Below are 12,000 nucleotides of genomic sequence, written 5' to 3'. Positions count from 1 at the left end.
CTGTAGCATCAGTTATAGAAGATGATGTACAGGTTCTTTAGCCTAAAATCTTCAGTCTTCTGTTTTTTTCCAGAACTAAAGCAAAAAATCTTTCTCCTTTTTTTCACTTTTGCTGTTTGGTTTTTGGGTTTTTTTCCATCTGCTTCCCTGGATTCTTATCTACCATGATATATACAGATTCCACAGCAGAAGAGTATAGAAGGTGTTTCCTGATCTGTCCTAGAACTACACATATATTCCCCACACTACCTGCCAGAAGTGCAAAGCATGGAAGAAGGGTTAGGATTAAGGAAGTTAGCAACACCTAAAGCAGAAATACCTTGTCAATTCAAAGGTCGAAAGAATGGGATATGCAAGATCTGCAGATGATGGTGAGAGAAACATCCCATTTTTAGACAATGTTTTGAACCCACTGAGCAGAAGAGGCTTAATCATGTCTGGAGTTGCACTGAAGCTCTTACTGTAGGTTTACTATTCAAAGTCACAATTGAAACTAAAGAAAAAAACTAGTGCCTTCAAAGCTGTTTTTCTGTGGCTTTTTTATCCAGCTAGTATAACTTTTTGAGGCTCATCTGTTGTGTCAGCTGCATATACACACAACTATGCTTAACCACCTGTAGTGGTCTCTCTAGACCGGCTCTGGACCCATCCCTACATGGCTGTCATTGTCTAGTAGAGTAGCCCCTACCTACCTAATCTCCAAATTCACAACCTCACCCTATTGAGGTCCCATTTGTAAATAAAACAAATGTTCTTGAAAAAGCACTTATTTCCTTCTTTCCTCTTCACCTTGCCCTACCTGTCTACAGACTATCTCACTGCATTTCACTTACATTACTTCTTGCAGAGTTAACCCTTTGGGCTTACTTGTCTTGCAGAGACAGACATGGGGCTTCAGGCCACTTTTTGTGACATCTTGATAGAGTTCAAGATCAATGTTTCTATAGATTTCATAAACTGACAACTATAAGGTTTTCATAGCCACAGTTTTTAACCATAGGTTGTTTCTTGAAAATTGTCCAAGGACTATCGTTGTGCATATTAAAAAAATTGTTCGTTATACTCTTCTTCATTCCACCAAAAAGCCCACATACATAAAAATTCCATGAATCACCAGATGGATAGTTAAAAGTCAGTCCAGCCACTGCTTTTTATTTCACAAATCTTTATAGCATTGCAGTATTTGCAATGTAATTCCAGTTATACATACAAATTGGGGGACGAGAGGCTAGAGAGCAGCCCCACAGAAAGATATGTGGGGGTTTGGGTTGATGGCAAGTTGAATATGAGTCAACAGTGTGCCCTGGCAGCCAAGAGAGCCAACTGTGTCCTGGGGTGCATCACGCACAGCATAGCTAGCCAGGCAAGGGAAGTGATTGTCCCACTCTACACTGCACTGGTGTAGCCCCACCTCGAGTACTGCGTGCAGTTTTGGGCACCTCAATAAAAGAAGGACATCAAACTATTATAGTGTGTCCAGAGGAGGGCAACCAAGATGGTGAAAGGCTTCGAGGGCAAGGCTTACGAGGAGCGGCTGAGGTCACTTGGTTTGTTCAGCTTGGAGAAGAGAAGGCTGAGGGGTGACCTCATCACAGTCTACAACTTCCTCAAGGGGGGCAGTGGAGGGGGAGGTGCTGATCTCCTCTCTCCGATGACCAGCGATAGGACAGGAGGAAATGGAATGAAGCTGTGTCAGGGGAAGTTCAGGTGGGACATTAGGAAAAGGTTCTTCACGGAGAGGGTGGTCGGTCACTGGAACAGGCTCCCCAGGGAAGTGGTCACGGCCTGTCAAGAGTTCAAGGAGCATCTGGACGACGCTCTTAGTCATATGGTATAGTTTTAGGTAGTCCTGCGAGGAGCAGGGAGTTGGACTTGATGATCCTTATGGGTCCCTTCCAACTCGAGATATGCTATGATTCTATGATTCTGTTCTTGGGTCTGCTCGAAAATTAAGGTAGCTGCAGAATATCACCTTCTTCAAAATTATTAAAAGATTAATTGAAATTAATGAAATATTACTTTATATATTGTACATACAACATATTGTACATAAAATGTTAATGTAAATGATACAGTAAGTGAACCAGGAGAGTATCTGTATTTTTTACAAACACTAACATAACTTTAATAAATTCAGAACATACAGTTGTTTTGAGTAATCATCTATGATGAGTTACATCTATGTGTAGTGGTAGAAGGTCTTTACTACCAGTTTAAAATTAATAATGTAATAAATAAGACTGACCCTTACTTATGTTGCAAAAGCTTAATTTAGCTTATTCCAGACTGCTCTATAGTGATATTCCACGAGCCTCAATTCTATTAATTGTACTGGTGTTTCTAAAATTATTTTTTAGGAACAGTTAGAAAGTGAGAGCATGAAGTTAAAGCAACTTGAGGACAAAAACAATCAAAAGGAAAGGAAGCTTGTATCTATTATTTCCAACCAAGAAGATAAAATAAGAACTCTGAAAAGCAAATTGAAAGAATTAAATGAAGCACAAAAGGGTATACAGACGCCAACATATAAAAGGGAGGTAAGCTAAGCAACCAAGTAGAGATAAAATGAAAAAAACAAACATCTGTAAATTATTACTTCTTTCAAACATGTTTATACTAATTATTCTAAGAAACTGATTTTAAATTTCAGTATTATATAATTACTAGGAAATCATTAAAGTATATAAAGCATATGGGGAACACCGAACTATTAAATACGTATTGGTTGGTTTGTGTGTTAATTATTTTATGTTATGTCATCAAAATTTTAGTACTTGGGAAAACTCCAGATTAGCATTTCTGTTTTATAATTTTCAGTTGGAAGTTTTCACCAAGATTGAGTTGATCTTTTCACTTTTATGCCACCCTATTTTTGTTATAGAATAGCATCCAGAGTGCTATTCTGTCCTTGTGGGATAGCTAGAATGCGCTCGTCGATGTGAATCTAACCATGCAAACATATTTTAGCTAGCTAATTTAAAGTGAACGTAGGTAAGGGTAGGAGCACAGCAACACATAACTTGTTACTATTACACTTCCCAAGCATTGCTTAACTTACTGTAGCAAGCATTTGTAACCCATATTGCTAGGTGTAAGGCAGCTGAAATGTGTCTACAGGAGCTGCAGTTGCACTTTAGTGCAAGGTAAGACAAACCTGTAGGCTCTGGGTCTGTGATTATAAACAATGTGTCATTGACATCAGCTGATTTGGCAGACATATGATCAAGTTCTGTGTCTGATCTGGAGCACATATGAACTACCCAGGCCATCTGGTAGTGTAGATCTAGTGGAACTGCAGCTTAATGACTGGTTATTATAAAAACTTAATGCCTGGCAGATTTAAAACTACGTAATACTAGAGTGAACCACAAGGTGGTAGTCAAAGTTAAGAACTTATTTAAAAGCCTGCTAGAACTCTTGACATACTAGCTTGTGACGTGTTCATTGAAAATTTCAGTGAATAAATTGATTTTTAAGAGCTAAAGTAGCTGGATACCTTACTAACAAGCTTATACACAATGCATAATCTTACCTTATACATGATTGAAACAGAATTACAGTCAAGCAGTATTCTTAGAACCAGTTTCCTTTCAAGGGAGTATGAGCAGAGGAATGCCACACTGAGTTGCTAAGTTAAACTAAAAACAGGAATTCACACAAACAATAAAAAACTGCTTTTGTCATTTTGTGACTGTTTTGAGAGCTTCCAGAAGGACTAGGTGAAGGATTCCATGACGTTTTTATTCCTATCAGGGTGAAGAGCAAAATTTATATGCTAACCTGTGATCAATATTTTCATATTTTACTTCAAGGTGAAAAGTAAGAAAGTTGTTCCAGATAAGCCTGAATTATCTCTAGGGATCTCTGGTATTTCTCCTATGCCTGAAAGGTAAATACTTTTTCAGCATTATTAAAATTGCTTCTAATTGTCTTTTCTGCTATTAAATAAGACCAGCTATTTCCCTCTTTTCTACACAGTACCTTAAAAAATGGATGCGGGGGGGAGCAACAGAGGTCAAAGAGCTGGTGTGGGAAGGTAATAAAGCCAGCAACTATGTGGAATCATGGCTGGGGCTTTGCAAGTATGTAGGGATAAATTGGGAGGAAGAAAAATAGCCACTTGGTTCAGCAGGAGGTTAAACTCTGTGGGAAACTGCAGTGGATGTTAATGCTGGGTTTTGGGTAAGCATTAACTCCCTTGCATTAACTCTTCAGAACAGGAGTGTACAACTGTAATGGATTAACTGATGGCAGCACTGCAGAGGAGCCTGCTGCGCTGCCAGGAGGAGGTCTGATAGTCAGCATGAAGAAATAATTCTTGGCCTGATCCATCCTAAATGAGAGAGTTTGAAGCCAGGTTTATCTGTAAGCTGAAGCCAGCCAGCCAGCCAGCCCTAGCTATGACCAAGGGACTAAAAGCAGTGTATTTCCTAAGCAAGTATTCCCTCTTCTGCCAGTGTTTTGGGAAAAATATTGACCAAAGTCTTAGGTTTGCATTTTTCACAGGGTAGGCAGTAATATCACTTTTATCAATTTTGCTGAGGTCAAGTAGAAGATTCTCTAAGGTGAGGCTAGGAGAGTGTTAGGGAAAAGTATCATAAATTCTTGCTGTCTTATACTCTTGCCTAGGCATCTGCTTTTGGCCACTCTCAGGCATAGGCTAGGTGAACTACGTGGATCTTTAGTCTGACTCACTGCTGCTTTATGCCAGGAAAGAGAGGAAATAAGACTGTGATGTGATAAAGACTTTTTTGTCTTTACTGATTTATATCTAAAAAATTAAAAACCTTTACCTGTCTTCTGTCTCCCTCCTCTCAAATAGCTCCCTTACTTTACTGTTTTCTTGGAAAGAGGTATGTGACTGGTAAAATTACTGGTAATCTTACACTAGAAAGATTATAGTATCACAAATGTCTAGCAAATTAAGATTGATTCATCTAATCATATGTATATTTTAAGGCTCCGATTAGAAACTTGTGTTGAGTCTTTTTCTTATTTATCAAAACACCTGAAAAATGGTCAGAATGTGTTAACAGTAGCAACTTTAACTCCTTCTGTAGATTTTTTTTTTCAAATGAGATACAAATAGACATTTGTGTCTTCAAAAAGAGAAGCACAGCAGAAGTAGGAACACAGCTCGTGACACTCCTGATTGCTATATGAATAAGCAATAAAAAGGAAAACAATTCACTGGATTAAAGAAAAATCCCTTTTGAGCTCTTTTGATACAAAGATGCAAAAGAGAACACAAATCCAGTTTGTCACCAACTTCACTTTTTCATCCTTGAAGTTCATTTTATAAAATCCATGATACTGTGCTTAGAAATATAAATTACTCAGCAAGTCCATCAAAATTTCACAGTGGAATTTTATGGATGCATCAATAACTGAATAGCATAGTGCCTTCGGGCAAATAAAACTCACACCAGCACAAAGAACTATTTTTACCATTCTCAATGCAGATAACTAAATATCGGATATCTGTATGATACTCTGGAAAAGATATAATTTAAAAAATCCCTCAAAATAAAAGGAAAAGTCATGCGATATTGTCTAAAACAGAGAAGGAATGAGTTCACAAGACCCTCTCCAGAATGTCAGGTAGACAGAGAAGGAAGGAGCAGTAACAAATCCTTGTGTGTTCCTTCTCCTGCAAAGTCTGAAGCGCACAGAAAACAACGGAAAACAATTAATGTTCACAGCAGCAGCATCTTACTTGCCCTAGAGTGAGATGGAAACAGTACCCTCGTGAAAGATAAGCTGTTCCACAAAATACCTGAGGGAACTGAAAGAAATACAAAGGCTGGATTTTTTTTTTTTTTTTGGGGGGGGTGGGGGTCCTTGCAGGGTCAGGTCCTAAGCTCAAATGTATGTGTGTATGATAGGACTAAACAGCTCTGACAACAGTTTCTTTTCCCTTTCTGCTTGCTTTTACTGAGGAGAACAAAAATATGTATACATATGTTGAGGAGCAAGGTATCCAAGAAAAGTAGCTTACACTATTGTTTTTCTCTGGTTTGTGGGCGTGACTAGATTAAAGGTCACAAGAAGCTGAATTGGTTGACTCTTTAATTTACAATTTCGATCTTCCAGGGAGAATCTGGAGACTATTTTCCAGGACATGAAAGAAGAATGTCATCGAATATGTATGCTAGCCAGAAAACAAACAGACCAACTGAGTAAATTTAAGTTAAAGCCAGAACCTGAAACTGGTAATATCATACTTAAGCTCTTATTGTGATTCAACTGTTTGAAAGCTTTGCTTTATATTTGAAAATACTGTAAATTACACATACATAGAAGTACTTCCACTGTTTACCATCTGCCTTTTTCAAGTCTGTTCACATGGTGCTCAGTATTTCACCAAGAAAACGCACCGCCAGTTTTGGCATTCTATGACGAATGCTCCAAATCACATGCTATAAAAGACAGTCATCACATCAATGGCTCTTGTAATTGTTTTGTCCCTTGGAGTGAGAGGCAGGCACTTACTACATGTGATATCCCATCATACTGTGTGAATGACAGCACTTGCTTGCTTTTAATTTAGCTGTCAGTTCAAAAGATGTCTGTTATGAATGTCTCTAGCCCCATATCTGTTAAACTGCCGGACTGAGGAGAGTCAGAGGACTTATTTCCTAGACTTCCTTGTGCAGACTTTTAAATACTGTTTTCTTATATGGGACAAGAGCTTAATCCAACACTTCCTGAAAACAAAAGAAAGGCTTGATTTTTGTTGCAACTGGAAGAGATTCTGAATGTCCGGTTTTGCTAATGCTTACATTTGATATAATGTAAGCTACTGTGGGTATTCCCTACTAGCTTTTCTTAATAGTAGGATCAGACTCTTAAGTGATTTCAAAAAACACCTGCCAAACTTACATGGTTGAAGCAAGAGGCGCTGATTTCAGCACTGGCTTCTAATTTAGGTTATACCATTACTGAAGTTTTGTTACATGAAGTGCTAACGTGTAGCCTGTGGCTTCAAATTGCTATGTCTGAACTGTATTGTTATATTCTGATTTTACACTACTAAACTTTATTATTTGGGGGTGGGAATTTTGGGGGATGAGTGCTTGGCAATTTATTTCAGAATGGATTTGTTTTCCTTAAATAAGTGCCTAACTCAACTGTGTTAAAAGCTATATATGATATAGATGTAATCTGCTTGATTTTTATTAATTTTGTGGCCCATATTACTACAATATCTGAGTGATGTCAGAAGGCTGCTGTACAATAAATGTGTACTGTAGTTATTCTCTCACCTGATTAGGAGTAACCATGTATATTATTACCATTTTTGTGGTAATAAAATACACATAAAGTGCCGAAAATGAAAGGGAATTCTCAAAGCAAAGGGAAAATATGGTCCTACTTCTGAATAGTTATTCAGTTTAAATATTTACCTAATTTGGAAACCAATGGGAGTTTGGTACCTGAATACCTTCTAAAATCGTGCTCATGGTGCCTAGCATGTTCTTGGCACCGTGTGAAATGGGTTTGGTTCCAGCTTCTATTTCTGCCAGCACACTTCAGTAAATATATGCAAGTATGTGTTAAGAGTATGGGACAACATAATTTTCAACAAAATGAAAATGTTTATAGCCATAAATCAAAGACAAATAGAATTATTAGAACAGACTTACTTCCTTTTATTTCTGTTCTGATAGTTTTTGTGTCAGAGCTAATGTTTGTGAGAGAGAACTACGCCTCAAACTGATTTCAAAGAGAAAAAAATAAAGGTTAAAAAGCCAAGAAGGAAGAACAAAAACCTCTCAGGAAAAATACCCCAACACCGCACCTGTAATAATTATGCTTCAGTGGACTATTTAATGTTTTCTTCATTCTTTCTTCACAGAAATACAGTTTTCCATGCCGATACAGTGTACTGATAAAACTGATGAACAAGCAGAAGAGCTTTTTAAGCCTCGGGTTATAAAGGATATAAATAGAGGTGCATCATGCATCACATCTATCACACCAAGAGGAGTGGGCCAAGATGAGGACAACAACTCTGTAGAATCACTTTCTAAATTTAATGTCAAGTTTCCACCTACAGACAATGACTCTGCTTTCTTGCAGAGCACTCAGGAAAATCCAACAGTTCCTTGTACTGGTATAGCTGAAAACATGCTTCAAGATCATCATTTTAACCTGGAGCACAGAGACCATGCTGTTAACCTCAGTAAATTGGAACCTAACCCATTTGAAGCTCATGGAGTTGATCTCATGACCTCAGCTTTACAAAGCTTAACTACTGTTGACAAAACAACCCCCCCAAATCATGCAAACGTGCCAATAGAAAATACCTGTGACAAAACGTGTTTAAAAACAACAGACACTGGTTTCACATTTGTACCTAAGCACACAAACCAGGGTGTACCTGAAGTAATTTTTTCTTCTTTAGAAGCTGCTGGGACAACCGTCAGAGGTCCTCATCAGGTATCTTCCTATAAATACGGTACATTTAAAAAAATGGTAATGATTCAGACAACCACTTTGCAAAGATGTTTGAGACAGGATTAATACATTCTATGAGGTATCTCATCAGTCTTTTTTTTAAGACAATATCTCTTGTCAGTTCTTCTTCCTGATACTGAAGTATGTGTATGAGGCACTTTTCCAGTGAAAGGGCAGGAGTTTAAGCAGATGTAAGCACTGGATATGTTTGCACAAATTTCAGTTCATTTAGATATTAATTGCTTCTATATCTATTTCAAAGCTGTCATTAATTGTAAGTTGCCCCCTAGACTGCTTTTTTTGCACCCTTGATCTCGGCTGAATAGGGCACATAATTGTTTTAATTGTTTTTAATGTAGAACAGAGAATATGACAAATGGACTAATTAAAAAGCTGAACAGATAAATACTTCACTGTGGAAAAATTACCTACTTTTTATCTCGATGTGAGGTATAAACAGCACCCTATTCCTCCCCTCTAAGAAAACTTAAATTTTTTTCTTTGTAGTTTAAGCAGTCAAGGAGGAAAGCATATTTATTTTTTCAAATGAAGGGAAGTTCACTACAATACTTTATTTTAGGTTTATGTAGGTACTTTGGGCTTTAATTTCAGTTATAGCTACTTGAAGTCCATGGGAGCTTCTGAAAGCAAGGCCCAGTTGCTGTAATGCAGAAAACATTTCAGCAGGTTCTGACAATCACGTCTGAATATTTTGCTGCTTTTGTGTAACATCCTGTCTCAACTGAAATTGCTGGCAAAATTATTATGGACCTTTATAGACTGATTTTTTTTACATTTCTGCGGCTTTTCTCACACCTTGTGAGAGGACAGCTTTTCAAGAATAAGCAAATAGTGATATTTAGGAATTCTGTGAGGGTGGATTTGGCATATTTTTACTATTTACATTGATGTGGTTTTGTGTTCTTTGCTAATGACAAGGGACATGCAGCAGAAGAGCTTTACCTCTCAATTTGGCCGCTGCCATGACATGCAAAACTAGCATTTGGAAAACGTTTGTAGGACATGATAGCTTTGACGTTTTCTTCTCCTAAAACGTACCCAGTCTAGTTTAATTTTCTATTGCAAACCAGTTTTGGATGAAAAGTTTAAAGCGTGGAAAGTTTGCTGTTCTTCATCATTGTATTTTAAACTGTAAGTCTGATATTTTAAAATGTATTCTAAATATCTATTTGCAATGTAGGAGATCTCAAATCTATACCAACTTACTAATCACAGTTTTTATTGTGCTTTGTTTTTCATTGGATCCTCGGTTAAAGTTGTGACTGAGTTAAACAAATTAAACCATTTATTTTATCACTGGTAGAATTCCTGTGGAGCTGTGAAGCATTCACTCCATTGCTTGTTACTATCCTCTTTTTCTGTATTCCCTCTCCAGCTTGTTCTTTTACTAGCTAGTCTGTGTATTCATTTTTCAATAGATGGCACCCTGCATTGTATATTACAGCAAGTGAAACAGCTGGTATGTGATTATAAATTGATAGGGGAGTATGCAGCTTAAAAAGTAGAGAAGAATTGCAGTTGAATAGCAGTAATCCTTTGGTTTGATCGTTGGTATTTCTGCAAAATAAGGAAATTAATTTGGAGCCATCATTTAAAATGTAAATTATCTACTTTGTGGAGAAAATGTAATAATGCTAACACTTGGAGAAAAGAAAGGCAATGGTGAACTGTTCCAGTATTTGTAAGTCATATCTACAATAGCACTGTAGAACATAAAGGACATTGACTAAAATGTTATATTTTATCCAGAAGCTTGTTTGAAACAAGCCAATATTACTTTAGAATCCATTAAATATACATCTGTGTATATCAATATATTTAAACATCCATCACCTTGCTGCCTTCAAAAGAGGTTTTTAAGTATCTTTCCCAGTGGACTCAGCTTTAGAGTTTTTTCTGACTCTTAATTGTGCTAAAGATTTGATTCACAGATACTATATATGTAGATTAAAATACTAATGTTTTTTAAAAGTTACTTGCATACATGCCCTTTCGACTGTATTAACGTTAGCAAATTTATGCATAAACTTGTTCTTAGTATTTTTACCACCTTTCTAAGGGGTAGTTACACTGCTTACGGCTTCCATCATCCCTGCCACTGGTGAAGCTCCAGTAGGGCGGAATTAGATACCTGATTTTTTTTTTCCTAGTGTAGATAAAACTTTCAAGTATTTACTACATATGTTAACTTATAAAATGGAAAACCCCATAAATGCAATAGATTTGGCAACAGTAAGTTCTTGGAACTGCTCTCAGTTGCTGTAATAAATTTAGCTCTTTCCTTCTATGTGGATACTAAATGTGAAAACTCAGTACTGTTTTCTTAGGATGTAACTTTTTAAAAAAGCATGTGACTGAAAAGAGCAGCAGATTAAAATAAACATGGATATTAGTGGACCTAGGATTTTACAGACTGCATTTAACTGAGACTTGCATATAGATGCATGTGTTCATCGGTATTCACAGTTTGAGGGGGTTGTTTCCACCAAAAATATTTCTAAGAATGTTCATGATTTAGAAGCAAATTGATAGTCTATTGATCTTAATCTGAATATTAATGTTTTCAAAATGGAACATCTGCTTAAATATATCCCTATTCTGAAAAGCATATTAAGCACATGCTTAACATGCAAAGAAAGAAATGGAAGTTAAGTGCCTGCCTCAGTGGGTTGCTGGATGAGTACCTCCCCTTGTTGTGCTTCCAAGATTAGAAATCTTACTATGTCCTTTGTGGGGTTTTTACAATACTATTTTATCTTTTTTTTCAAATGGTGCTTTACATCATAAGAGATTAGAAACAAGTAATTCTAAACACATTTGTGTAGGGATGTTTAAGTGTGTCAGTGTCTAGATAGATTTAATATGCAATTTACACCAGCAACATACAATAAGTACACTCTTTGAGCTGAAAAAAGTGGTGTGATTGCACTTAATTACTAATTAGTCAATTTAATTATATGGATTGCTGACCATAATGAAAGACAGTAAATCTGCTACTGCTATCTGATAAGCTAAACACTGTTTAAATAGGGAACGGACAGGAAATTGACTCCAAGAAGTTTAGCTGGTTTAAAAAGAAGGTTTAACCACTATGAAAGCCAGGTTAGTTGTACAGTGAGTTACCATGGGAGGAATAAACCATAGATTCCAAGTATTTGGCATGATGAAATTTGAATAAGAGCTGAAAATTAAAACTCTTGGGTAAGTCTTGATAGCAAGAAATTTAAAACTTCTAAAGAAACTACTATCTAAAGTATTCTTGCTTGCCTTTCCATGTGCGAGTGAAGCAAGAGAGAAGAAAACTGAGCCAAAAATACTGTAGGGCGCTCTCCTCTTCTAGGTTCCATCCCCACACAAAGCTCATACCAGCTTGCTGCCATTCTGTCTACTTTGCAGTCACAGCAGTATGCATTTAGTTTTCAGTTTACTCAAAACCTAATCGTCCTGGCCATATAACGTAACTATGTATTTTATCTTGTGTTGCTAATACTAAAGTAATGAAACTTAATTTTTAACTTT

The 12,000-nt window shown here is 36.8% G+C and overlaps 1 protein-coding gene across 2 annotated transcripts in view; it reads left to right on the top strand.

The window, feature by feature from the left end:
• The window catches only part of TANK (TRAF family member associated NFKB activator), a 31,394-nt gene that overhangs the window by 16,668 nt on the left and 2,726 nt on the right, over nt 1–12,000 (top strand). For both annotated transcript variants that reach the window (XM_076342773.1, XM_076342772.1), the window contains 4 exons: nt 2,358–2,537; nt 3,813–3,889; nt 6,094–6,212; nt 7,859–8,442. In XM_076342773.1, coding sequence (XP_076198888.1) covers nt 2,358–2,537; nt 3,813–3,889; nt 6,094–6,212; nt 7,859–8,442 — 960 coding nt within the window. The remainder of the gene's footprint in view (nt 1–2,357; nt 2,538–3,812; nt 3,890–6,093; nt 6,213–7,858; nt 8,443–12,000) is intronic.

Source organism: Aptenodytes patagonicus, chromosome 6 (genome assembly GCF_965638725.1).
Source record: "Aptenodytes patagonicus chromosome 6, bAptPat1.pri.cur, whole genome shotgun sequence".
NCBI lineage: Eukaryota > Metazoa > Chordata > Aves > Sphenisciformes > Spheniscidae > Aptenodytes > Aptenodytes patagonicus.
The sequence above is the reverse complement of the archived record's forward strand: the minus strand, read 5'-3'. Positions and strand labels throughout refer to the sequence as shown.